At 41.9% G+C, this 26457-nt stretch overlaps 6 protein-coding genes across 11 annotated transcripts in view; 4 read left to right on the top strand and 2 right to left on the bottom strand.

The window, feature by feature from the left end:
* Nucleotides 1–1716: 1716 nt before the first annotated feature.
* On the bottom strand, nt 1717–5080 carry alg10 (ALG10 alpha-1,2-mannosyltransferase). Its single transcript, XM_068306959.1, has 3 exons — nt 4761–5080; nt 4006–4203; nt 1717–3910 (listed from the first exon to the last, which is right to left on the bottom strand). The coding sequence occupies exons 1-3, from the start codon at nt 4923–4925 to the stop codon at nt 2849–2851; spliced, it is 1425 nt and encodes a 474-aa protein (XP_068163060.1). The 5' UTR covers nt 4926–5080; the 3' UTR covers nt 1717–2848.
* Nucleotides 5081–5339: 259 nt separating this feature from the next.
* Nucleotides 5340–6512, top strand: tprkb (Tp53rk binding protein). The gene is made up of 4 exons (XM_068307037.1): nt 5340–5535; nt 5669–5791; nt 5894–6070; nt 6375–6512. The coding sequence occupies exons 1-4, from the start codon at nt 5395–5397 to the stop codon at nt 6459–6461; spliced, it is 528 nt and encodes a 175-aa protein (XP_068163138.1). The 5' UTR covers nt 5340–5394; the 3' UTR covers nt 6462–6512.
* Nucleotides 6513–7092: 580 nt separating this feature from the next.
* srr (serine racemase) lies at nt 7093–9129 on the bottom strand. The gene is made up of 7 exons (XM_068307036.1): nt 9073–9129; nt 8496–8673; nt 8231–8412; nt 7998–8128; nt 7707–7855; nt 7509–7598; nt 7093–7339 (listed from the first exon to the last, which is right to left on the bottom strand). The coding sequence occupies exons 2-7, from the start codon at nt 8671–8673 to the stop codon at nt 7098–7100; spliced, it is 972 nt and encodes a 323-aa protein (XP_068163137.1). The 5' UTR covers nt 9073–9129; the 3' UTR covers nt 7093–7097.
* Nucleotides 9130–9188: 59 nt separating this feature from the next.
* Nucleotides 9189–12707, top strand: trmu (tRNA 5-methylaminomethyl-2-thiouridylate methyltransferase). Of its 2 annotated transcripts, XM_068307165.1 has the most exons (11): nt 9189–9366; nt 9561–9726; nt 9810–9916; nt 10080–10202; nt 10396–10568; nt 10690–10743; nt 10845–10911; nt 11041–11141; nt 11516–11660; nt 11749–11831; nt 11922–12707. In XM_068307165.1, the coding sequence occupies exons 1-11, from the start codon at nt 9285–9287 to the stop codon at nt 12069–12071; spliced, it is 1251 nt and encodes a 416-aa protein (XP_068163266.1). In that variant the 5' UTR covers nt 9189–9284; the 3' UTR covers nt 12072–12707. The 2 variants fall into 2 exon arrangements, with proteins under 2 accessions (XP_068163266.1, XP_068163267.1); XM_068307166.1 differs by lacking the exon at nt 10690–10743.
* A 183-nt stretch (nt 12708–12890) lies between these two features.
* On the top strand, nt 12891–20782 carry cep83 (centrosomal protein 83). 2 transcript variants are annotated; one of them, XM_068307077.1, is made up of 16 exons: nt 12891–13034; nt 13410–13624; nt 13696–13846; nt 13960–14052; nt 14307–14438; nt 14578–14829; nt 14978–15109; nt 16318–16432; nt 16951–17095; nt 17218–17367; nt 17704–17770; nt 18265–18380; nt 18478–18562; nt 18728–18831; nt 19125–19314; nt 19675–20782. In XM_068307077.1, exons 2-16 carry the CDS (start codon nt 13434–13436, stop codon nt 19810–19812), a joined length of 2061 nt encoding a protein of 686 aa, XP_068163178.1. In that variant the 5' UTR covers nt 12891–13034; nt 13410–13433; the 3' UTR covers nt 19813–20782. The 2 variants fall into 2 exon arrangements, with proteins under 2 accessions (XP_068163178.1, XP_068163179.1); XM_068307078.1 differs by having other exon boundaries at nt 13377–13624.
* Nucleotides 20783–20948: 166 nt separating this feature from the next.
* celsr1a (cadherin EGF LAG seven-pass G-type receptor 1a) overlaps nt 20949–26457 on the top strand; it is a 73602-nt gene continuing 68093 nt past the window's right edge. For all 4 annotated transcript variants that reach the window (XM_068306607.1, XM_068306609.1, XM_068306605.1 and 1 more), the window contains exon 1: nt 20949–25234. In XM_068306607.1, the coding sequence (XP_068162708.1) occupies nt 21697–25234 (3538 nt within the window). In that variant the 5' untranslated portion in view covers nt 20949–21696. The remainder of the gene's footprint in view (nt 25235–26457) is intronic.

The raw sequence follows: 26457 nt of genomic DNA, 5'->3' as shown, positions 1-26457 counted from the left end.
TCTAAAATCTTGCAAGCATCACTTTTGTCCATGTGGACGCTGGTCGGGTAACTTCCCTTCCGTACTTTCACTGAAAATCCACGTAACATGGCTTCTAATGCACAATGTTGTGTTGCATTCCTGCTTTCTGAGTGTGAAGATGTGAAAGATCCCCATGTTAATGAATGCACTCACACAGATGTTCACGTAATGAGAAAACTTGACTAGTCATTTGGTGGGAACATGAGATCCCAAACACTGACTTAAAAGCATTTAAAGCATCATTATTTACATTAAATAATGGATTTGACTAACATGAGTTGTGTTTTCGTTCACAAGCCAGTTTAGCAATCCTGAATACAACTTGGTTCTTGAATGTCATACTTCCATCTGGGGAAGTTTTTTCCCTTCTGTGTTTTCAGTTAGACTTGAATTCCTAGGTATGAGATTATATACTGCCCACTTCCCTAACCTCAGATCCTATCAGTACAATTCAATCACCAGAAGTTCAAGACCCATCCGTCCTGTCCTCATGAATCAATGAGCTGCTGAAAAGAGAAAGTGGGAATCAGGGAGGTGTAGTAAAAGCCTGAATATGACAGAATGACATACAGTATATTCCAGGCAATTCCCACTGAAGCTAACAGCACATAGATCATCTCCTCCATCCGCTCGGTGTCTGAATAGTGTAATCAACCTTTGAATATAACCATCCCACTTAGATTGTATTAAATCCTCTCCTGTGGTCTGCCCCCACACTGCTTGATGTAATTAGAATGTAGTAGTGTGATGGTTAGTATGGAAAGCAATTATTGTGTTACATGTTTTTTTTAATCTCCCAAATGGGCTTTCATCCCTAAAATAAAGTAAAGAAGACAACACTCGACGTCACTGTGAGCAGCAGAGCAGTCGATATGTTTTATGATTATAAAGTAATGCAGAATGTCAGATTGTGCTTATTAAATTTGGCTGCCTGGGTTTCTCCTCTGTTTGTCTTCCTCTAACTCTAATTTGATTTATCTGAAAGTGCTGACGATGAATTGAAAGTAGTTGAACATCCTGGCGCCTTTTAGGTTTTAAAATTTGGATTTACATTCGCGTTGATTTTTTAAATTCTGTTTCACTCCTCAGTGAAAGCATATTTTAGAACTTCATTGTTAAATTTTAAAGCAGTTTGACTGATTCTCTGCCGTTTAAACGCCAGAAGAAAATAGCTGTCTCATAGCGCCCCCTAGTGACAGAAATGTTGACCACGACTCATGATGCACAGGTTAAGCGTCTCTGAATCGTTAATACTGTACTTACATATATCATTATCTTCACACCATAAACAATAATACAATGAATTTATCATGCTAACATCATCCTGCCATCTGTGATGGAATGGAATCAGGTAAATTCTTCAGCAGCTTTGGTTTAGTACAATTTTGTACTTGAACATTGTAATACATGCCAATGCACTCACTTCTATTTAACTGCATTACAGAAAAAAAAACCATTTTTGCATCACACTTACCTTTAAATATAATAACTTCGTTTATAATGTAATATTTTACAAGTATATGTACAGTATTTACAGTATTCCACCTCAATACCTATGATCGATCTCACAGGTTATATATGGGCACGGGAAGAATCAGCTGCAGTAAATCTTGCAAAGTTATTTTTTTCCCACTCATATCCTTGCTGTAAATACAGTCAGAAGTAAATAGGCAGTAAATAAATCAAATTGCATGAATCGATTTATTCCAAGTTACACACAGGATTGTACAGCAGGAAGCAGCAAACACTTGGTTATGAGTAACATTATGAGTAACACACATGATTAGACTAATGTGAGAACACACAGATACCACAGCAGACCGGCAGGGGAAATGGACTTTGTGCTGAACGAGTTCTAACAAAGGTTTGTTTGAATAAGTCGTGCAAACTCACTTGTGTCTGGAATGTCCCACACACACACACACACATAGAAAACAGCAAAGTGACAGGGAAACATTACAGAAGGTATGACAACGTTCTCCCTTGCAATAAAACCAAAAGGTGCACAAAATCAAGTAAATAACAAACAAACACATCAAAACTGACAACAAATAAAGACATTTCTTAACCCCTCCATGTGATCCTTATGGCTTGGTCAAAGTGTAAAAAACTAATTAAAAAAACAAACAAAAAACAAATATATTTTCAATTTACTCCAATAACTGCAGTTTCCTGTCAGTCAGTTTTTATTAAAAAGCGAAAAATTACAAAACGTCCAATTTTATAAAAAATCTTGATTACAAAATAGCTGTCATTTTTGGTCTTGTTCAGTCATGATTTCTTTCTATAACTGATTTGTTGAAATTCACACATTACATTAAGTACCAAGTGGTTCACTAAAAGAAACCACGCAGTCAAAACGACACCTTTATTTTTATAGCATGTAGAAGGATCAACATTTTAACTAAAGATTGTTAATGCGCGGCAGAAACAACATCTATTCACTGATAGGTTACCAGTGTGTTACCAGTGATTGAACCGCCACCTGTATCATCTAAACCAAAAACTGTAAGAACTCCTTCAGAATGCATTCGACTTGATCGTTCTTGGTTGTGTAAATTTACACCTCTACTGCATAATTGTAGCCAAAACACAGCAAAAAAAGAATTCTGATTTTCACCATCACCTGTCCCATTAAATGAGCAAAATTCTCTGAATAATCTATGTCAATCCTTGGAATGAACACCACCTAGTCACACTGCACAAATATGCTGAATGTAAGAGCTGTTCTTGTCTGTTGGGAGATGTCAAATATTGGAAAACCCTTGTGATGCTGACATCTTGTTTTGACCACTCCTGAAATCAGACATTTCCCTCCTCGTTTAGTTCACCACATGAACCTCTGTGTGGCTGTGCTGTCCGGCCAGTGGAAAGTCTTACTGATGAAGATGTAAATTGTGGCGGCATTCACTGCAGTGTACAGAAGAAACTCTACAAAGAGTCTGGGGAGAGAGGGGAGAGGCATGTGCAGGCGGTACATCAGATATGGAACGATGAAGTACCTAAACTCCAGCAGCTTCTGTGGGACGGTGGCAACAAGGAGGCATACCAGGAATGCCAAACTCCAAAACAGAGAGCGTGATTTTAAGGAGTCCACAAAATTCCACCCTGCAAAAATATATGCAGGGATGAGGAGGAAGCGCACCAGCTCATGCCTCTGAAAGAGCCTTTTCCACACATAGAAGGGGAAATGGCGGTTATCTGCCAAGAGGTACTTGTGGATGAAGGTGAACTTCCACACAAGGAGCAAGAAGACACACATGACAAACAGGAAGAACAAGGGCTGTTTCTTCACAGCCTGGAAAAAGCGCTGGACTCGATGGTAGCAGAGAGAAACAGGGAAGGAGAAGAAGAATGTGAAAGAGAAGAAATAGAAAAATTGGGGGAAGTTGAGGCAGGCCTCGTGGCTCGTCCTGTCGCCCACCACTATCCCATCATTCAGCACCACAAACACCATGAAACCCACTCCAACTGCTGCGTAAGGCCAGGCTACCAGGAGAACTGCCTTCATGTGACTTGGTGACGTGAGAAACTCCAGAGTGAAAATTATCACTTTCTTAGCGCCGCTGATAGACAGAGGGACCTGGGATGGAGTTGACCTCTCATCCCGCTTTTTCATATGCTCCACCCGCCACGCCTCATCCATTTTGGCCGCAACCAACGTCCCTGCGCTGAAGGCCACCCAGATGATGTTGGTCTGACGAAAAAGCACAGAGCAGACACCAAGAAATGCCGAGGCCTTGTGGCAGCCATAGAGTGTCATGAGGTAAGTGAAGAGGATGAAGAAAGTAGATCCTGCATCAGTGTAGTAGAGAAAGTTGAAAAAGTAGAGTACAGGGAACATGGATAGAGACAGCGCTGAGAGGACTCGGCGAGAGGTCGTCCGTGTCTGGAAGAGAGCAGATTTGAGTTATGAAGACAAGAAACAAATTCAAAATGACAAATTAAAATCATGCACTGATCATCTCTATCCTCTGGATTTACCTTCTCCCTGAGGTGCAGCTTGCAGATGAGCAAATAGAGCAAGTAAAGGTTGCCACAATTGAACAACAGGTTGATGAAACGTAGCATGGCTGTGGAACACACCACCGCGCCTGTCAGGTCAGCGAGCCACACCACGGGTTTGATGACTCCCACAGAGATGAGGTAAAGGCCTGGGGGAGTGGTGATCATTGGGTCCCACTGCATAAAGATCATGTTAAAATAAATTAAAGGGGCTCTTAATCAACCCTACGAGGACACATGTCGTATATTACATGTGCGTTAGAAATTGTGGACATGGTGCTTGAAAGCAATATTCAGTTAAATTATGGGAAATGGAGACTAGATTTGACCCATTATAGGAGTCAAGAGTCACATACAGCAGTCACTACTAAACTAGTAAACGTAAAATCTGAAAAATGGAAAACATTTTTTTTTCTCTTTGAAAACCCATAAAAGTACAATAATAATAATAATTATATAATAATAATAATAATAATAATAATAATAATAATAATAATAATAATAATAATTTGTGCTTGATAAACTTGGCCTATATGACTACCATAATACTTAAGGCCCATAAACCTCCACTAATGCCAGTGATATACTGTATATCCAACATGGAGATTAAAGGCTTTCCAAACTGCCACGTAATTTTCAATGACTAAAGCACCGCTGTTAGCTAACCTTAATCCGCTATCAAACAATAAAAGATTAGCTTTCGTGGCTCTCTATTCCCTGGTCGTCTTACTTACCTCGTTGAATTTTCCACTGCAGTATTTCTGAGCTTGCGGGACGTGAAAAATCTCGTCCATGTACGGTTCCCTTTGCTCCCGAGTGACTCTAGAAAACAGCAAGCAGGATATCAAAAAGTTGGTGCTGCAGAGAGCAGTAAAAATGTAACCCTCATATTTCTCCATGTTCGACGACTAAATCCGATGTGAAAATAAGCGTAGTAAAAAAGTTAGCTGTTATATGGCTCCATGAATCTCAAAACGCATAAATTTACAAATGTAAACCGCGGTTAAATCTCAATATCGCGGAGAAATAGCAGAACTCCCATCTAGTGATAAAACGGAAAATCTTTGACAGCTGTCGGTCCGCTTGCAAAATAGGCTCGGTGTAGAATCGTTTGCAGTTGTATTTGTTCCTGGGCTAAATGTAAATTGGGCTAAATAGCCATTCATCTAAGTTGTATGAAATAAATTCACAAAGATTATAAATGAAATAACTTTAATATTAATATTAATTTAAGAGGCATATTTTTTTCTTTTCAAGGAAATCGTTTTACCAAAGAGGAACCATCGTCTTAAGAAATGTCCCCCCGTATTATTGTTCCCCTCAAGTGAAGACGTCCATGTGAAACGCGGTCATTTTTTCTTCGCTAAGATGCATTTAACTCACGAACTGGAGCTTTTTCGTGGCCACAAAGTGACTCAGATTCTTTTCAAGGACGTGAAAAATGCAGCAGAGTTGAGACAGAGTGCTATAGCGGGTAAAATAAAAGGTGCCTTGATTAATCCGACGATGGTGAGAAATTTTCATTCAAATTCATCAGCGTTTAATCGTGCTTTTATGTACTTATTCTGCTCATGTCGTTTGAATGTGCCAAAATAAGGGACGAAAACGTGTTACACCATCGCACTTTCGTTTTCATCAACAGGTGGTGAATCCTTTCCAAGTGCTGGTAGCTGCCAACAAGGCTTTTAACTTGCAAAATAGTGGAAAGATGAAAACAAGAAGCTTATACTCAGAAATAATCTTCAACCTGTCACCCACTAATAATGTAAGCAAAAGAGATTCGTTTTCTTTGTCAATGTCCGTCTTTTGTATGGTACTGTACTCAGCTTTTTGCAAAATCTATCAATGTCTTTTGTCCTCGTTTCAGATCTCAGAGGCTTTCAAAAAGTTTGGGATCTCTGATGGCGATGACTCTGTCCTGGTGGTGCTGGTTCACAGTGAAGATGAGTCAAAGCTTCTGTCAGACATCATAGCTTTGGTGAATGGGCAGCAGGTTCCAGTGGAGGATGTTTCCTCTCTATCAGACCAGGCAAAAATTAAAAAGGTCCTCTTTAGCTGCTTTCATTTTTTCATTCCTCTCATGTAACCCTGCATGTACATGTTTATCTTACTTGACATCACTTTAGTCTGATTAGGATATGTATTTTACATTATACTTTATTCTTCATTGACAAAATAGGTGACCATTCAGTATAAGATGATTATATTCTGGTTGAAGGTTTTGAAGTTGTTCACTTGACTGTAAAATATTCTCTTTGTGTGACAAGCCTGGCATTAATGCCACTACTCACTTAATGAATTTCTGTAGCATTTCTATTAATTGTACTATTTTGTTTTTTTCATTTCAGCTTTATAAAGTCACATCTCAAGAGGACAAATGTGGGACTTTGCTGGATGCAGTGATATGCAGGATGTCGACCAAGGATGTTATGTAACTACAAGAATAAAAGTGGCCAGAATAGAACTTTTTTAAAAAAGGATGTCACGTGTTTTCACAACATGTGTGAAATATGATATTCTGGTTTTATTCCCACATCTTCAAATCTGGTGCACTCCATGGAATTACAATTCAACATGAACTGCAGAAAAAGTCACACATTATGTATGTCAAGTATATATTTACATGAACTTGGCCTGTTTTGTCTCTTCAGTTTCATTTTCTACACACAAAGATGTGGAATAACAGCGAGAGGCATTTGGAAGAAGTTACATCACTTTATTTAGCATCGTTTCAGCTTTCAGCACCAACCTTTCATGCTTGTTATCCTTCCTTTCCTTTGAGCTTTTTAACAGGAGACAGTGATGTAAAGCTGCTCTTACGTTAGCTGGTTATTAAAGGGGATAAAAGAATCCTTCCATAACACAGTTTTGAAAGATTTTGTGTCAAACCAAATGTCAGCTCATGAAGACAACAAAGTTAAATGTACCAAATAATGTAAAATGGAGTTTTAATTCAACTACTTTGAATGAGGTACTGAGGTAGTGAGCCACCACGTACTATAAATGAAAGAAAAACGTAGTCATGTCGGCAGGGATGAGAAAGAAAATCGCATCATTGTTTTGTAAATTTGTCAGTCTGGGAAATTAGCAAGCTCATCTTTTCCAATGTTTCCTCCACTAAGGATGCACACCACATTCTTTCTCTCTAACTCAGGTATCTTGTTGCTAATGATGGCAGCAAACGCAGCAGAACCCGATGGCTCCACCACCAGCCCAGACTTATAGAGGGTAGACACGGCTGCCTTGATCTCGTCATCATTTATAAGGACGATAGCCTCCACAAAACGGCGACACAGCTCAAAAGGAAGTGTGCCTTGAATATAAAGACAAAAGTACAGTTGCATCTGTAATGTGGTTCTCATAAACTCTGGTATCAACTTTTTCAATCACCAACTAAAAACAATTCAGAATATTGTGATTACAAACGAAGAAAGAAAAAAGTGTTAAACTGGAAAAAGAATAACACACAGGATGAAGGATACCTGCAAAAGGTGGCGCGAGTCCTGAGGCGATGCTCTTGGTTTCCATGCCAACTGGTTTGTTCTCAATTAAACTTTTATACATGGTGCATGCTGGGTTCAAACAGAAACACAAAACAACAAACCGCAAATTCAGTGATGTGTGATGTGAGTGATGGTTCCTCTTCTGTAAATAAGCTTCTGTTCTGCTGTTAGTTTTACCTCCTTCTGGCTCCACACCGTAGATTCTGGTCTTGTCACAGCCGGACAGTTTGATGGCAGCAGCTACACCAGCTAACAGCCCACCTCCGCCACAACACACCACCACAACATCCGGCACGGGAATCACCTCTAGCACCTCCATACCTAGACTAGACAGACAAATACATGGGTTATATACTTCTTGAATACCAATGAAACCACACAATGCACCAATAGAGTAATAACACTACTGAGGAATAACAGACACCCAGCATGGAAAAAGGGACATTTTAGTTAATGTTTTTTTTGTACCTGGCATGTCCTGCTATAAGATCCAGGTCATCATACGAGTGTAGGAAGGTCATGTTGTCCTCCTGAACACAGCGGTTCACCACAGTCATCAGGCAGGTGGTGGGAACTCGCTCCACCTCCACCCCGAAACTCTGATGACGAGAAACACACTTTCATCAACATGCATTCACAGAATTGGTGGGATTTGAATACGTATGCATCTTAGTAAACTACACCAGAGAGAAGCCTCTGACCTTTATAAGTATGGATCTGGACACTGGGGCAGTTTCTGGCATCACCACCTTGCCCTTTGATCCATAGTGTTTAGAGGCGTATGCAAAAGATTTCCCATAGTTCCCAGCAGACATGGTGACAAAATGACCACCCTTTGGTCTTTTGGCAAACTGATTGGCCACTCCTCTGATCTTAAACGAACCTGTCAATGCAATGTCACACCTTAGGTCAAGACCATTACTTGGAAAACAGAAGGTTTAACAAGTAAGTGTGGTTTTGTCAAACCAGTTCTCTGCATGTTCTCCAGTTTGATGTGGATGTTGCAGTTGATGTTGAGAGGCAGAGTAGTTTGACACCAGGGGATGAGAGGAGTGTTGATAACACCCAACGGACTGCTTCTCACCGTCTCCCTTGCTTCTCTCAGCAGGTCCAGGGTGACAGTGTCTACAGACACCTCATCCATCTGTGAACAAATTTAATAGAATATGCACTTTTTTTTAAAAATGCCTGGTCTAAATAATAAATTAAATACTGTATTTTTACAATAACTGCAGGGGTATTCATTAATTTTTAGCGTTCGTTATTCTGATTTGCTCATTCTCATAACTACCTGTTATAAAAATAAGTACAATAATTAAAATATTTGTAAAATTAGCTGTGACTTATTGAAGGAAAAAAAACAGCAGACAGGTCTTAGTTGTTCCCGCAGTGACATGTGACCAGCCCACGCTCCCTCACCGGTTCATGACAGGCTTATGAACACGATTTACACCACCTACTTTAAACAACACTCGACGAATTAACTATATTGATGCATTCAAAGTATTGATTTTGTGATGTTTCATTTTGCTCAGTAACTTACAACAGCAGCAGGTCCTTGACGTTTACTGTGTCACAATTTTTTTTTTGCACCTCCCACCGGAGAAATAGTTTTGTTTCTTGTGTCCAGTCGGACGACATTATAAGGCGGACATGGCTAACATGTGAACACTTTGGAATAGAGGGCAGACAGCTTATTTTTCTTAGTATGGTATATTAATGATATAGATATATAAAATAAAATAATTTAGCAACATGGGTTTAAGTAGACACGTCGTGTGCGCCATGTCGGGTGGTGTTGACAGCTCTGTCGCAGCGTTATTACTAAAGAGAAGAGGTAACAAGTCCACTTCCGGTGGAGCTAAAACCTGAGCTGGTTTGAGAAATAGTTTTCTAAATCACTGAAAGCGGAAAAACGTTGGAAATTTATTATTATTATCTTGCTAATTGTACAATCCAACCCATGTTCTTCCTCTGTTTCCAAGTGTGCTTAAATAATGGCGCATTAATTTATGTGATTTACTCCCGAAGGCTATAGAGTAACTGGAGTTTTCATGAAGAACTGGGACTCGCTGGATGAGACGGGTGTGTGCACCACCGAGAGAGACTCCGACGATGCCCGCAGAGTCTGTCAAACACTGGACATCCCCTTCCACCAAGTCTCTTATGTCAAAGAATACTGGCACGACGTTTTCAGGTATTTTTGGGTGTTATTCATAAATCATAAACATGTTACAGTGTCAGATTTACTATCTTTAATGCCATATTTGTGACTTTCAGTAACGTATTGAAGGAATATGAGCGGGGTAGGACACCAAATCCAGATATAATATGCAACAAGCACATCAAATTCAATCATTTCCACAAGTATGCCATCAACACTCTGGGTATGTATTAATAATGTGGTATTACGATTTGTAAATGTATTTCAAGCCATGTAAAATCAGTTTATGTTTATTTCTGTTTTCACCTGGCAATACAGTACCATACAACATGGAAATGTATGGTTAAAAATGATCTTTAATCAGAATCATGCTGTTGTTGATGAAGGTGCTGATGCCATGGCAACAGGCCACTATGCCAGGTCGTCACAAGAAGATGAAGAGGTTTTCCAACAGATCAACACCGCTCCATCTACTTCGCTCTTCAGAGATCGATTTGAGATTAGAAATCGTAAGAATTTGGCTCCTTTTTAGAATATTTCAGTCTAAATTTACAGCTTTTTTGTTTTGTTTTGTTTTGTTTTGTTTTGTTTTTGTTTTATTCTGCATTTCTGAGGTTTCCCTCTTTCTTTGTACCATAGCACTGGCTTTAAAGACAGATCCTCATGCTGTGTTGCTTTCTTTTCTCTATTCCCTCTGCCCAGCGGTGAGGTTGTACAAAGGAGCAGACCATCTCAAAGACCAAACCTTCTTCCTCAGCCAGATCCCTCAGGAAACCTTGCGGCAAACACTGTTCCCACTTGCTGGCCTCACCAAAGAGTTTGTGAAGAAGATTGCTGCTGAGGCAGGGTTCTATCATGTGCTGATGAAGAAAGAGGTAGTTACACGCATATTAATGTAGAAAGACTTGTCATCTATGATTATATTAACATTATTAGAGCACAAATACTCTTATTTGCATTGTTGGCTAACAGTGAGCTGTGTCCTTGTCCATCCAGAGCATGGGTATCTGCTTCATTGGAGAGAGAAACTTTGAAAACTTTATTTTGGAGGTTAGGGTTCAAAGTTTTAAGTATTTTATTTTATTTTGATAATCAGTGTTTCATTATTTGAGATACAGTATATATGAGCCTTTATTGTTTTATATTTTCAGTATCTGGAACCCAAACCAGGGAACTTTGTCTCCATTGAGGATGGGACTATCATGGGAACTCACCAAGGTACGTTTGTTTTGTAATGGACTTTAGTATCTTATATGGTCTACTTTGTCCTCGTGATCTTGAAATCTGTCATCCTAATTACTGACACTTTTAACACATTGTTCTTTCTGTCCATGTCTGTTTCTGCAGGTTGGTTCACTCTGACGCTAGGCCAGAGGGCGAGGATAGGAGGGCAAAAACAGGCTTGGTTTGTGGTGGACAAAGATGTCACCACTGGAGACATGTTTGTGGTGAGAAAATCTGTCTCAGTTGATAAAGTAGAAACATCTTTCTTGTGGTTTTTATCCTCTGGAATCAGATTGTCCTGACATGTCATTTAAAGTTGACAGCTGCATCTACTGAGGCTGTTTCGCTTCTCAAAATTGAGGTTTTTTCATCTATCAGTGTTTTGTTGTTGTTGTTTTTTACATATACTGTACAACCCTAACTAACGCTGCCTTACAGATGAAATAATGTAAAAAATATCATTCATATAATTCCCAGACATCTCAAGAGAAGGATGGTGGTTATTTTGTCAATTCTTTCAGCTGTAAACAAGCATGAAACGCTGTTTAAAAGTAATCTGGTTTTTTATCTGTTCTTCCATCATTTTCTCATGCATCAGGCTCCGACTACCAACCACCCGGCTCTCTTCCGTGACACACTGCGCACAGACCGCTTCCACTGGGTGACAGTGGACCCGCCTCCAGAACTAATCAGGACCAAGATGATGGAGTGTCAGTTCTGCTTCATTCACCAGATGCCGCTCAGTGAGTTCGGTGTTATCGTTGCTAACACTGATCAAAAGAACAGGATGTTTATTCTTTAATGATAACATAACCGGTCTGTGTTTTCCAGCTCCCTGTACAGTAACGCTGAACATGGACGGCTCTGTGTGGATCTCCCTCTCTGAGCCCTGCAGAGCTCTGACCCCTGGACAGGTACCAGCCGGCACACCTGTGCTACAGAGTAGTCTTGCTACGTCAACCTGTGTGAGAGTGTTACTGACCTCTATTCCATTCCACCCTCAGTTTGCTGTACTCTACAAAGGAGACGAGTGTCTTGGTAGTGGGAAGATTGTGCAGCTGGGGCCCAGTAAATACACGCTGCAGCGCGGCAAGGAACGCTTGGCAGCGGCTGAGCAGCTGAGGGAGCAGCAGAGCCCTGAACCAAGCAGCTGACATGACCTCACTGCTCAGATGAACTGAGTTCTATCAGCGATAACCGTTAGTGGTTCCCTGGTATTAAAGAAACTGTCTTTTAAGCTGGTTTTTATATAGTTCGTGTTTTTAAACCATATGGAAATCTCAACATCTTCCAGGTATAGGAAGTTATTCAACGGCCCAAGTGTTCACTTGTTTTTGCTACCATGTAGCTTGTTAGTAGTCAATGCTGATCCAAACATTACAGGTGAAGTGGGGTTGACTCTTAACCAGCAGGTTAACCACACATGTCCACCAGAGGCAACTGATATTGACTTGTTTATTAAAAATTTTATTAAAAATAATGATTAGTCTTTTGCTGATCTGTATACAGTATGTACTTAATATTTAGTGTTCAGTAGGTGACTTGTAAATCTGCATTGATTGTTCTACGCCACTAGGGGGCGCTATTGTATAACATTAACCTCAAACGCATCACGTCCCGATAAACCTGAATGACAGTTACCAAAACATCAATTTGGCTTTATTTTATTGTCACTGTCGCCAGAAGAGATTTAATTTGGTTATTTGTTTCTCTGTCACCTGTCATCTTAAAACTGGGTTTATTGTGTAATTAAAATAATTAATATGTAATACCGATAAAATAAATACTTTTTTGAAAAAAAAAAAACATCCAGTTTTGTAGCATCCAAGTGGGAATTGTTTTCTAAGAAAAACTAGTCTGCGGGAGGAGGGTGGTGATTTCGCACTGGATTAAGATGTAATTTAATTACATATCCGCTCCAGCAGGTGGCAGTGGCGCGTTCATGTGTGCATGTAGTGTAGAAGAAGAAGAAGTTCAAACGGGTTGTGATCTGAGAGGAATGTCCTAAAGCAAAAAAATCAAGACAACAATGAGGAATTTGAGATGATCAAAGATCTAAGATCTGCAAACACATGAAGCCGCTTTGAAGAAACCTGTTCGCAGCCTGCAAAGAAGAGGTAATAATTGTTTGGGGGCAGTAGAACCAGCGTAACTACGCTCTGTCAGAACCGAAGTGCTGGCAAAATCATTTAAATTGCGTCGACAAAATTTAAACAGTGAACAGCTAAACTCGTTAACGTTGGAATTCACGTAGCGTTTTATTAGCATCACATTAAGCATATCTTATTTTAACTTAACAGTAGTGGTGGTTTTGTATATTCTCAAGAACACCCGGCTGACGGCTCTCTCGTCATTACCAGACGAGCTAAAGTGTGTTGTCGCTTAGTTGATGACGTCACCTGGAGGCTAACTGTTACCTCTATGGCAACTGACAACAACACCCCGCTCGCTGTTTAGAGATCAACAGCTGTTTGTGTGCGGGGGGGGGGCAGGCCTTTGGCCTCTCCGGTGATGAGATGACCTCCTTCACCCTCAACCAGCCTGCACACCCCCCATCTACCCCGGAGCCGGGGGCAGCACCGCTCGGAGCCAGTCTGGGGGGCATCGGGGGGGCAGAGATGGAGCTGAAGAAGCTGCTGATCAACGAGAACATGAAGTGTGAAACATACAAGACCAACTACAGGACGCTGAAGACCGAATACACCAGGTAGAGCTAAATTACTCATTGCGCCTCATGGTGAATAACAAACTGTACAGTACTATCTTTCATTTTTTCAGATTGGAGGATGCTTATTCTCAGTCTCAGGGAGAACTGAAGCGTCTGCTGCAGGACAGTGAAGCTGAACAGGAGAATGTGAAGCAGTACCTGTCTGAGCTCCACAGACAGCTGCAGGAGAAAAACACAAAGCTGGACGAGCTTCAACGACAGGTAAAACAGGCGTGGTACGGACACCTCTGGTTCTGGTGTGCCTTTTTCAACCAAGTGACTTCTTTTCAGCTGACTTTATCACTAAAAATGTTTTTTTTTTTTTTTTGGAGTAGATAATGACCCCTCAGCGACTGGAGTTACTCAGAGTTCAGGTTCAGCAGGAGGTGGAGGCTTCTACCAGAGAGAGGTTCAGTGTTCTGGAGGAGGTCAGCCATTTATTTTTCTATTTTTTTCACCGAGTCAGTAGCACACATACTTTTAGTAAATGTCATCTACCGAAAATGGACGTGTTATTCATAAAATTGGCAACCGAGACCAAGTTGTGAGAACAGCATTGATTGGCTTTTGAGAACCATTTCAAAGTCAGAGCTTTCAAGGGGACAGTAGCACTTTTCACAGTCCCCCTCCTCCCCTTTTTTCTCATTAATTTTGAAATAAAGTGTGTACTTGTGCATTTTAGGAGGCACAGAAGTACAGGTGTGAGTGCAACAAGCTGAAATATGGCATCATCAGTCTAACAGCGCAGTTGGATCACCAGAGAGATGAACATGCTCGCATACTGGAGGACAAGACTAACCTCCATGAAGCTGAGGTAGGGTTTTTTGTTTTTGTTTTTTATGCATCCGTATTTTGGTAGTAGAATACAGTCAAGTGTGAGAAATTGTTGTTTTGCATTCTATGTAATTGTGCAAGAAGGAAGCCAAATTTATAAATCCCATTTGTTGTGTCAGATCTCCCGTCTGGTGAAAGAAAAGAAAGACGTGGTGGCTTGTTATCAGCACATAGATCCATTACGTGAGGCGAAGCGTGTGGAGACTCTGCAGCAGGAGAAATTCAAATTGTGTGTGCAGCTGAAGAGCCTGGAGGCGGAGGTAGCTGAACTCCATGCCCAGAAGGAGAACTTGGCCCAACAGGCTGAGAACGTCCAACGCATCCAGACCAGGCAACACGCAGAGTCTCAAACTGCTCTCAAGTCTGCAGAGGTGAGAGGTTGCCAGCCCTGTTACCATGTTCGAGTAAATACCTCTGTTTTTGTCTGCTGTGTTTTGTTTTTTGGCTAAAACTAAAATCACTCCAAGATTATCACGTCAAATCTTTGGCTGGGGCTCTCACTGCTTGTTGCTGTGACAGGTAGAGAATCAGTCGTTGCGACAGCAGCTGGAGCGGATGGAGCGTGACCTTCGTGAGAGCTACGAGGAAAACAGACAGCTGAATGAACGCTTTCATAAGGCCGAGAGAGATGTCAGCTCCCTCACCACCCAGGTACGCTGTTCTCTACCCTAAACGCATTTCTGAGTTTGAACATCAAGTTTTTTTTTGCATCATTCTTTGGTCTTGGCCTACCATGACTTCAGATTTGTTTCTCATGGTCATTGTGTCTAAAATCCAATCACTAGTTTTATTAAGTTGTCTATATGTCCAGTTATTTTGATTGCGGTATTTAAAGAATGATCAGAGGAAAGTTCTTCTTGAAAAGGAGTGTTCACTGAGACTCAAACATAGTGGTAACTGATTGGAATGTGAGGGTCAGAGGTTAATGTGACCTAAAAAAAATTAGATTTCAATCATAAATCATTAAATCTATCAAATGTCTAAGAGAATGATTTTAAGGAATGTTTCCTATTCAAAATGTCAATTTCACAACAGTCAAAAGTTTTTCTGGTCATTATTGGACACCATAGCCCTGGTACTGAAGGGTAGATTATCACTATAGTTTGCATTTGGTCTGATAGTGACACTAAAAAATGCCGAGGATTTTTAAAAAATATCAGTGCTTCTGGAAAGAAGTGTGAAGCATCGCCAATTTCAAAACAGATTTTTAGAGCAAAAACATTCATACTTGTTGTTTCAAGTTTCAAGTTTTCAAGTTTATTTATTTTTATATAGCCCAGATTCACAAACAATGTCTCAAAGGGCTTTACAATCTGCACATGGACGATATCCCTCTGACCTTTGTGCACTGCAAGCAGTGCGACCCTCGCAAACTTGAAATTGTGTTTCAATGTGTCTGAATGGCTGCTATCTGGGCCAGGTCTCTTGTAAATAGGGTTAGATACTGAAACCCTGTCCAATTCGAACCTGTGTCTAAATATCCAATTCTGTCGGGACATTTACGAAGTTATTTTGGTTTTGTTGTTCGTTTCTTAAATAAATTTTTGTCCATGTTTACATTAAATTCTAGGCTCCGTGGTGGTGGCATGAAGAGTTTTAAACTTTTCACAGGTTTGAAAAAAATATTTTCATTGGATTTGTGATATTGGGCTCCATTTGATTGTGGTGAGGAAGGTTTCTATTAGTCACGAAAACAATCACTCCTTTCTCTGTTTGGACTCGCAGAAGCACACACCCACAGGGCAGTAATTCTAGCTTGAGCCACTTTCTCAATGTTTCTTCTCAATATTTGCACATGTGGTGCCAACCCTTGGAATTATAAAATATGCTCTAATTTGTTTAGTTTCCCTTGTTTGTAGATGGAAATCCTGAAGTGTTCCCACAAAGAAGAGGTGTCCAGCATGAAGCTGGAGTGCACCCATTCGAAGAGGGAGATGGAGATGGAGAAAGATGCTCTGCAGGGACAGATTGATGGTACGAATGACACACACATCATACTCTCTAATGACTCTGACTACGCTATTATTTACAATATTCTTGGTCTCCATTAGAGATGGAACAGATTGGTCTGGATTTGTGAAATACCAATTTATCATCCCTGGTAACAATAAAACTGTATTTTACGAGAGGAAGAGAGTAAAAATTTCAGAAATGGGAAACTGAGGAGTTGATGGAGAGGGACACACTGTCAACTTTTGATAAGGATGAACCAATATAGATTAAGTCAGTTTTACAGTGGTTTAATTTGAAGAATTTAGCGCAATGGGTGTCATCAGTGCAGCAGTGGAAGTGGATATGACAGTTATGGAAAATATTGCCAGGTGGATGGAGGTAACTGAAGCCAGAGCCTCGACGTACACCATCGGTAGTGGGGGACGGCTGGGATCTGAAAGACTGGAATATGAGTGCAGCTGAACGATAAGAGACAAGGATAGACTGAGAGATAACGTTGAAGACTGATAATAACACACTTTCCCTTTCCTGTGCCACAGGTCTACAGGAAGACCTAGAAAAAATGCAGGAGGTAGTGGAGCAACACAAGGAAGTTCTGTTTGACAAAGAGCGGGAGGTGGTGAGGAAGATCCAGACAATCCGTGAGGAGGAGTCACGTAAATTTACAGCCTTGCATGAAGAAAAGTGAGCCATGGTTTATTTACTCAACTTTTTTTTTTCTGGCATCAGTCACACTGAGTTCTCTTTGTCTTCTCTGGTGCAGGTTTCTCTAGATTACACTATTTTGATTTTGTTTATTTGGTCAGGTTAGAGCTGGCAAACCGTCTTGCCTCTCTGGAGAGGACAAACGCGTTGCAGGATGCTGCAGAGCGCACCGAGAAGATGGCGTGGGAGGAGCGTCTTCACAGAGCCCAACTGGGAGAGGAATCAGCTCACAGGGAGCTCCAGAGTCTGAGGTGAGTCGTTGACTGGATGTTGAGGGTTTCTACATGGACACAGCTGAATCAGTCAAAGGAGCAAATCAGGCTCCAGACAGTTACATATAACAGCTATCATAATTTAAATGTCCACCATTGTCGTCTCTTACCTTGTCTACAGTATATCTAAGGTATAGCTAAGGTGTGATGACATAGCTCAGTACCTCTAAGGGTTGGCTGTCTCCAAAATCAAAGTCATTCAGCAAGGTATAATCAGCAAAAAGAGGGACAGACTCACTAAAATGAGATGTGACAGCAGGTTATTGAACGTCTCCTCCAACGCCTTCGCTGATCAAACTATTTTGTGCCTTACAGAACCAAACTACAGGAGTTTGATGGGATTCAGAAACAGAGAGAAACAGAGCTCTCAGATCTGCAGCAGGTAAACCTCCAACAAGGAGTCTACTTCTGCTCAGTTCAATTTTATACATGTTAGAACAGCTGTTTTTGTATTTTTCCGCTTTCACGAGTTGTGGTCAGTACCAAAGAACCATTCCTTTTCATCCTGGCATTTGGTCTCCCCTCTGTTGAGAGACACAGAACACTGATCGTTCATCCATCGTCTTGTGCTCTCATTTCCAAACTCTTCTTGTCTAATCTTGCTGCCGACAGCTTTTTCTCCAACATAACTCGTCTCCCTCGTAAGAAACAATGGGAAAAGATTCTCGGTGAAGATTCTCAGTCATCCAAGCTATAGTAGATTAGTTCTTCATTGGATGAGAGGCGGAACGTCTACAAGCTTTTCCTACAATTCAATTTAACTTCATTCAACACAGAATGTGTGCCAAGAGTTTCTACTTCGACTGCCCAATAGTTCAAATAAATCCGTATGGAGTTTGTATTCCAGCCGTATTCTGACTTTTGTTTGATCAACAGCAAAACCTGGAGCTTCGTGTCCAGTTGGAGAGACACACCCAGTCTGAAAGTGACTTCAGAGAGACGCTGAGTCGAGTCAGGGAGGAGCTGAGGATGGTCAGAGCTGAGGAAGAGCAGTACGTTTGTCTTCACTTAAACCAGCTGCAGCACTAAACTGTACTGTCACATAAAACACAATGTTTTCTGTTCTTCTCCATGTTTCTCTGCCTTTAGGCTGGAGGAGCGTCACGCTAAGCTGCAGCAGAAATACTCTGTTCTAAAGAACAAGCTGAAGAGGGCAGCGGAGGCCCAGAAGAAAGTACTGCTGCTTCTTCTGAAGTCTTTAAGAGTTCATGAAAATGCGTAGAATGTTAAAATAATTAACTTTTCTGTGGGTTACATGTTGATGACAAGACTATTAGTCTCTTCTATGTATGCATGAACTCTTTACTAATGTTTACTTTGTTTTGTTTTTGTCATACAGAGGAAATCCCAGACTGAGAACAAAGAAAAGAAGCTCCAGGATAAAGCTGAGCTGCTGGAGGCTAAGAATGAGGAGCTGAAACTGGAAGTTGCTTTAGTCAGAAAGTAAGTTTCAGATCTTTATTTTTCTGAATGAAAAATTACAGTTTGCCTTCAGTTTCAGTGAATTCACCACATACAGTATGTTGTCAGAATCTGGTCAGACATTGATATAAACTAGAATTCGGCTTTTTGATTCAACTGTAAGGTTGTAATTGTTGTTTGTAGTAAACAGATTTCAACAAGCGTAACAAACTTAAGTTACATAAATGGATCTTCTTGTTATAAAAAAGTTAGTAACTTTCCAAGTAGTGGAAATGATGAGGTAGACGGTTAAAGTTGTTATCTTCTCTCTCCAGGCAGACATCCTTCTCAGAGGACAATGCCAAACTCCGCAGGCAGTTGAAAGAACAGCAGCGACGGCTCTTTGTCTTTGAACGCCTCCTCTTTGGCGGTCAGGGTCCTGGTGGTGCTGGCCCAGACTTCATGACTTCCTCACAAGTGCCATTCCCCCTCCTTGGATCTGAGGGACCACCCTCCACCACCACAGTCAGTCCAGTCTGTAATTTTGGTCATCAATGTCATGTAAATTTTTCAGTGGAGTTGAGAAAACATTGAACGGTAGAAATCCATCGTAGAAGAAGCATAGAAACAAGAAAGAGACCAGAATGCATTGCAGCTGCATCACTGACTATACTTTGAGGAAATCAGACAGTACCTGAATAAAATGATACTTCTCCTCAGTGAATATTCTCAAGAGGCAAATCCGTCTTGAAAATACAGACTAGAGGATAGTGGTCTGATTTAACAGAATGTGTGTGAGTGACGAAAATGTAAATAGAAGTATTAGTGTAGTTCATTGAAGGCTTCAGATTATGTGGACATCATGTAGATCCCTCTATTCCACAGGAAGAGCAGCATCACAAGCAGCTGTCTCTGCTCCGCCAGAGGCTGAAGGACCTGGAACGAACGCAGCAGGTGCAGCTGGAGGAGCTGGGATCTGTGATGCAGAGGGAGCGCGACCCCAGACATGTGCCTGACCTCTGACCCTCCCATATTGGACGTTTGAAATAAGCCATCATGTTGGTCGAGATCTTGAACACCACCAATGATTTTTTTTTTATAAAGTTTTTAAAAACATCAGCAATATACACTATTTATTTTTGTGTTTCCATTGTTTTTGTCACTGTTGGTGAAACCACAGTGCTGTTAACTGACCAAGACATCCTCAGGGTTTGGTTTTGTATCCAGATGTTTACTCTTTACTCATGTCTAGTCGTGTCACTCTAGAAAATATCTGTTCACATAAATGTATTTACTAGGGTCTGAGAATTTCCCAGTGTTTCTCCAGACTGTTGGTGTCCTTTTCAACAGGTCAAACATGGGGAAGTTCATTGAAATACTGATTTAAAGATCATGTTTTTCTGATATCAGAGGTTTCCGTGTCTCTGAGGTTCATTTAATCTTCAGATACAACTAACTACCATGGTTCATAAATTCTAAACAGGAGTTCAAAATAAAATCTCTTTTCTTTTATGGCATCTCTTGTGACCGTTGGTCCTTTTGTGAAACAAAAAACAAGACCACATTTCTAATGTGACCTACCCAATGTGATGTTTATTTTTTATAAAATTTGTTAAAAGAGCAATGAACAAAAAATGTGAAAATATTCAGTTCTTTACTAAGCTGAGATGCTACTTGTAAAATATCTTTTGTTCAAATGCAATGGCAATGGATGTAGTTACAGCTATTAGCTGGTTGCTAATCAAATAATTTGTATATTTCGTAATAAACACAAAAAACCAATCAGATCTTAAAACACTTATAAAAAAATTAACCTGATCATGACATGCTGACTAGTCCTGTATTGGTCTGTACTGTACCTAGTATTTAGTGTTCAGGTCATTCGTAGACCTGCATTGATTGTTCTTCACCACTAGGGGTCGCATTTGTATAACACGTCAAAGAAGAAATCAAAAATATTGTATTTGTAAGTTTCGCTGTCATTTGTCAGTTGAAATAAACTGCTAAGAAAAATAAATGGTCAGAATACAAATAGCATAAATACCAACATCAGTGAGTCGTGTTTATTTTCCACAGTTTTACTGCTTTAAAGTGAAAAAGTTTTAAAGAAAAAATAGGATATTTCACATGCATCGTAAAGGTTATTTCTTGTATTTTAACCTCATTTGGAGCCATGCTTTGCCAGGGATGAACACTATACTACGTACTGGTCACCCAACAGTTTATTTTTTTTCATAAAGGATGCAAAAAAAACAAGAGAACAGTAATAATAAGCTGGTAGATTTGTTCTATAAAGGTGAAGTGTGGGTAAAGTCAAAAAGTCTCCTGGTTGTTAAACCTGAGTGAAGGATAAATTCGGCATACTTCTCTAAAAAAAAATAAAAATAAAAATAGGAGCTAGTTGTATTTCTTTGGAAATATCTGCTCAGTTCCGACGTCCTGGTGCAACAAACATGAGTTCAGACCGGAGGGACGCGCAGACACGCAGTAGGAATTTTACACATCTCTCACCCCATTGTCATAACAATGCGCGTATTGGTCTCCCCCGTCAGGGCCACTTCCTAATCTCCATGAGAAAAAAAAAAAAAAAAAAAGAGCCCCCCCCTCCTGTGAAAGCGTCCCAGAGGAGGAACACAACAGGTTTATGGTAATAAGCCTCCAAGGAGGAGAGAAGGAGGAGGCGGAGGAGAGGCGCGGAGCCATTTTGTACTCATTTTAAACTCAGTGTGGGATATGCGGCCGCTGCGCGCACTGGATACACCGACACCATGGATACCGAGAGACTTTTTCCACGTTGAAACTTCACAATGAGGGATAAAAGAAAAACGCGGTGTTGGCAGAGGGAGAGTTAACTGTTTTGCGAATGACTTTCGCTGAAGTTAAGTGGAATCCGGCAGCTTTTAAAGCATGGAGCTATCGATGTATTGGATCTGGGTCTGCGTCCTGTTCAGCGTGCCTCCTGCAGGATGTCTGGAGATGCACCTTTCAGAGACTTTACAGGCCGGGACGCTTTTAACCAACCTGTCGCTTGGTCCGGGATGGACTTACATAACAGTCAGGACTTTATCTTCTAAAACAATTCAAAGCTTTTTGCAGGTTGATCAGCGCGACGGAGCGATCCGTCTGTCTCATAAAGTTCGGTGCGCGCACATAGTGAGGAATCCCGCTCCTGTTTATTTCAGAACAGGTTCTTTAACATCTGGGGACGTTATTCTGACGCAGTTTAACGTGTTCGTCCATGGCCAGAACTGTTTTATTAAATACAGGAGAAAGAACGCGTCAGGTGAGCCAGACGTCCACATTTTTAAACGCTCCACGGAACTGGATGCGGCTGCCTGCTGGCCGGCAGGTCGATTTCTCTTGAATGTAACAGAACTTTTGCCCAGCTTTACGCGGGACGCACACTTCACGGACAGCGTGTGCGTCGGGACGGAGTTCAGCGCGCTGTTTATTCATGGATCTCTGCTCCTGGCCGGTGACTGGTGCCCTGAGCGAAGAGGGCAACTCGAGGTGAATTTGCTCTGCGCGCTGCGGGACCCCACGGGGGCCACACTCTCCGTGCGCGTCAGTCTGACGCTCCTAAAAGCGCTTCATCCGCGCGTAATCCTCCCTGAAGACACCCAGAGAAGGTCTGACAGCATGTTCCGCAGGGGTAAACGACACGTTAACACGTCTCCACAGTTCCAGCTCCCTAACTATCAGGTGTCCGTGCCCGAGAATGAGCCTCCCGGGACGCGGGTGATCACCCTGAAGGCAACCGATCCGGATGATGGAGAGGCAGGGATGCTGGTGTACAACATGGAAGCCCTGTTTGACAGCAGATCCAGTGACTTTTTTGACATCGACTCCCAAACAGGCAGCATCACCACTGTCCAGTCGCTGGATAGAGAAGTCAAAGACACTCATGTTTTCAAAGTTACTGTGACTGATAACGGTTCACCTAAGAGATCGGCCATTTCTTACCTCACTGTGACTGTGAGCGACACCAATGATCACAGCCCTGTGTTTGAGCAAACGGAATACCGTGTTAACATCCGGGAGAATGTAGAAGTTGGGTTTGAAGTGATGACAATCCGAGCCACTGATGGGGACGCCCCGTCCAATGCCAACATGATTTATAAAATAGTGAACGGGGAAGGAGTTAACTCTGTGTTTGAAATCGATGCTCGGAACGGACTGGTGAGGATCAGAGAACGGCCCGACAGGGAGACGAGGGCCCAGTACCAGCTGATTGTCGAGGCCAACGACCAGGGCAAAGATCCAGGTCCTCGCAGTGCCACCGCCACCGTCCACATCATAGTGGAGGACGAAAATGACAATTACCCACAGTTCAGTGAAAAAAGGTATGTTGTGCAGGTCCCAGAGAATGTGGCGGTGAACACCAAAGTTATTCAGGTGGAGGCCACGGACAAAGACGAGGGGAATAACGCCAAGGTCCACTACAGCATCATCAGTGGCAATGTTAAGGGACAGTTCTACATCCACTCACCCACCGGTGTGATCGACGTCATCAATCCTCTGGACTACGAGATGATTCGGGAGTATAATTTACGAATTAAGGCTCAGGACGGCGGGAGGCCTCCGCTGATCAACGGCACAGGAATGGTTGTGGTACAAGTGGTGGATGTAAACGACAATTCCCCCATGTTTGTCAGCACACCTTTCCAGGCTACCGTATTGGAAAATGTGGCAATCGGTTACTCTGTCATCCACATTCAAGCCATTGACGGTGATTCTGGAGAAAACGCCCTCTTGGAATACCGGTTGACCGACACAACGCCTGGATTTCCCTTCACCATCAACAACAGCACAGGCTGGATTACAGTGAATGAAGAGCTTGATAGAGAGACCACTGAGTTTTACACCTTTGGTGTGGAAGCAAGAGATCATGGGATACCGGTGATGTCGTCTTCAGCCAGCGTCAGCATCACGGTGCTCGATGTCAACGACAACGTGCCCACGTTCACGGAGAAGCTCTACTCGCTAAAGATCAACGAGGATGCAGTCGTGGGCACCAGCGTGTTGACGGTGACGGCCGTGGACAGGGACGTGAACAGCGTGGTGACCTATCAGATCTCCAGCGGCAACACCAGGAACCGCTTTGCCATCACCAGCCAAAGCGGTGGGGGTCTCATCACGTTAGCCCTCCCCTTGGACTACAAACAGGAACGGCAGTACGTCCTGACTATCACCGCCAGCGACGGAACGCGTTACGACACCGCTCAGGTGTTCATCAACGTGACGGACGCCAACACACACCGGCCCGTCTTTCAGAGCGCCAACTACCAGGTGATGCTCAGTGAGGAGAAACCTGTGGGCTCCACGGTGGTGGTGATCAGCGCCACGGATGAGGACACTGGAGAAAACGCTCGCATCACTTACGTGATGGAGGACAATGTTCCTCAGTTTAAAATCGACCCAGATACTGGTGCAATCACAACACAAATAGAGATTGATTATGAAGACCAGGCTTCCTACACGTTAGCCATTATTGCCAGAGACAACGGCATCCCTCAGAAATCTGATATCACGTATGTGGAGATTATCATCCTCGACGCCAACGATAATGCCCCCCAGTTTCTTCGGGATATGTATCAGGGGACTGTATTTGAAGACGCACCGGTCTACACCAGCGTTCTCCAGATCTCTGCTTCAGATAGAGACTCTGGCTCCAACGGCAGGGTGAGCTACACCTTTCAAGGTGGAGACGATGGAGACGGGGATTTCATCATTGAGACTTATTCCGGTATAATTAGGACCGCTCGCAAACTGGATCGTGAGAACGTTCCCGTTTACAATCTGAAGGCCTTTGCTGTCGATAGGGGGGTTCCGCCTCTTAAAGCAGCTGTGCCCATTCATGTGGTGGTCCAAGACATTAATGACAATGCTCCAGTGTTTGAAAAGGATGAGCTGTTTATTGACGTGGAGGAGAACAGTCAAGTGGGATCTGTCGTGGCTCGGATCTCTGCCACCGACCCTGATGAGGGCACCAATGCTCAGATCATGTACCAGATTGTGGAAGGGAATATTCCAGAGGTTTTCCAATTGGATATATTTAACGGGGATCTCACTGCACTCACAGACCTGGATTATGAGGCTAAAACAGAGTATGTCATTGTAGTTCAGGCCACCTCGGCACCGCTAGTCAGTCGGGCCACTGTTCATATCCGCCTTATAGACATGAATGACAATCAGCCAGTGTTGAGGGATTTTGAGATTATTTTCAACAACTACGTCACCAATAAGTCCAACAGTTTTCCATCAGGAATAATAGGAAAGGTACCAGCTCATGACCCGGATGTGTCGGATAAACTTCGGTACAAGTTTGAATCTGGAAACGAGCTCAGTCTTCTCCTGTTGAACGAAGACACAGGGGATTTGAGGTTGAGCAAAGACCTGGACAACGACCGGCCCCTGGAAGCACCCATGACAATTTCTGTCTCAGGTAAGAAATAAAATATTTCCTTTTCCCTTATTTACAAGCTGTTGCGCATGTCTCCTTTTCCTTGGTGGCTACATGTGCACAGGGTGATAAAATGCAGAAGGTAAATATATTTTGTGTCACAACATGTGGTTCATCGCCACGTTGATGAGTCAGTATGGAGTTCGGTTGAAAACAGTTTCAGGTGTTGTGTATGTTCAGTGCAGGTGTGCTGCAGGCTCAATACAGGATCCGGTTCTGCTGCTTTTGTGCCATTTGGGTGATAAATGTATTGTGTTCAATTCCTTGGTTGAGGCCATAAAAAGGTGATATATTTGAAGGCACCCCTCTGACAAGGCTGCTTTGTTGTGGGAGACTTGTGGGTTCCTGTCACAGGTAGGGACACATTCAGACACACACTGCTTACACACAGGATTTCCTTGCCTTATACCATATACAGAACACACTTTGCACACCTGAAGGTTTCGAGCTTCTGTAGGTGTGCTGTTCATGAAATTTACATATAGTGTGAAGATGTCTCTGTAGGTTTACCTGAGCTTTACTTGCTTTTGTGGTTTTTCAAGTTCACATTAAGAACTGTGAGCTTCAGATTGATGGGTTTGGTTTCAGTTGATAAACTTGGCTGTCGTACAGGTTTTGCTCTCAAGGCTTTTGCGTTCACAATGCAAGGTCATGCAGGAAGAATTTGTGTTAAGTTACTTTTTTCATTTCAGAAGCAGACTTTGTTCTTGCAGGTTAAATATTAGACAAATGCAAACACTTAAATATTCACACCTAAACTGACGGTGTAGCAACTACAGGTGAGGGAAAAGCTCCCACTCCACTGGAAATATCTGCGATATTAATCAGGCAGTTGGAAAGGAAGGATAAATCACATAAGCTGACAGAATTACTGCACATTCCACCTTTATATTTTACTTCATCTCCATTTATCTCCCAGAGAACATCAAGCTCTGAAATGGTCAAAGAGCTCATGGTCTTCCACTGTGATCCCATCATCTGTTGAAATCTGAGGATCTGCATCACATTCCCAGTCCATCAAACTCAAATGAAATGAAAATAAAAGTCACAACCTTTTCCATCTAAGAAAATATGTTTGTCAACCTGCATTTCCATTTCTTTAGAATCATTGATAGTACATAGTAAATCTTTATTGTCAAAAATTAAATCCCTTCTCTCCTGGACCTGTATCTTGTCATTGTCTTGAACAAAAAACAGACCATCCT

This window comes from Antennarius striatus, chromosome 22 (assembly GCF_040054535.1).
Source record: "Antennarius striatus isolate MH-2024 chromosome 22, ASM4005453v1, whole genome shotgun sequence".
NCBI lineage: Eukaryota > Metazoa > Chordata > Actinopteri > Lophiiformes > Antennariidae > Antennarius > Antennarius striatus.
Note: the sequence above shows the minus strand (reverse complement) of the source record. Positions and strands in the feature narration are given on the sequence as shown.

Bases quoted from the DNA above. Each gene is read 5' to 3' on its own strand.
- srr (XM_068307036.1), bottom strand. From the start codon at position 8,673: ATGGATGAGGTGTCTGTAGACACTGTCACCCTGGACCTGCTGAGAGAA. The intron at 8,129-8,230 runs GTCAGAGGCTTC...TCTCGTCATCAG, and splicing joins CCAGATCCATACTTATAAAG to AGTTTCGGGGTGGAGGTGGA. The intron at 7,340-7,508 runs GTATCCTTCATC...TTTATATTCAAG, and splicing joins ACTCGCGCCACCTTTTGCAG to GCACACTTCCTTTTGAGCTG.
- alg10 (XM_068306959.1), bottom strand. From the start codon at position 4,925: ATGGAGAAATATGAGGGTTACATTTTTACTGCTCTCTGCAGCACCAAC. The intron at 4,204-4,760 runs GTAAGTAAGACG...ATCTTTATGCAG, and splicing joins GCAGTGGAAAATTCAACGAG to TGGGACCCAATGATCACCAC. The intron at 3,911-4,005 runs GTAAATCCAGAG...GCTCTCTTCCAG, and splicing joins AGCTGCACCTCAGGGAGAAG to ACACGGACGACCTCTCGCCG.
- tprkb (XM_068307037.1), top strand. From the start codon at position 5,395: ATGCATTTAACTCACGAACTGGAGCTTTTTCGTGGCCACAAAGTGACT. The intron at 5,536-5,668 runs GTGAGAAATTTT...TTTCATCAACAG, and splicing joins CCTTGATTAATCCGACGATG to GTGGTGAATCCTTTCCAAGT. The intron at 6,071-6,374 runs GTCCTCTTTAGC...TTTTCATTTCAG, and splicing joins ACCAGGCAAAAATTAAAAAG to CTTTATAAAGTCACATCTCA.
- trmu (XM_068307165.1), top strand. From the start codon at position 9,285: ATGGGTTTAAGTAGACACGTCGTGTGCGCCATGTCGGGTGGTGTTGAC. The intron at 9,367-9,560 runs GTAACAAGTCCA...TTACTCCCGAAG, and splicing joins GTTATTACTAAAGAGAAGAG to GCTATAGAGTAACTGGAGTT. The intron at 11,142-11,515 runs GTGAGAAAATCT...CTCATGCATCAG, and splicing joins CCACTGGAGACATGTTTGTG to GCTCCGACTACCAACCACCC.
- cep83 (XM_068307077.1), top strand. From the start codon at position 13,434: ATGACCTCCTTCACCCTCAACCAGCCTGCACACCCCCCATCTACCCCG. The intron at 16,433-16,950 runs GTACGAATGACA...CCTGTGCCACAG, and splicing joins TCTGCAGGGACAGATTGATG to GTCTACAGGAAGACCTAGAA. The intron at 18,832-19,124 runs GTAAGTTTCAGA...TTCTCTCTCCAG, and splicing joins GAAGTTGCTTTAGTCAGAAA to GCAGACATCCTTCTCAGAGG.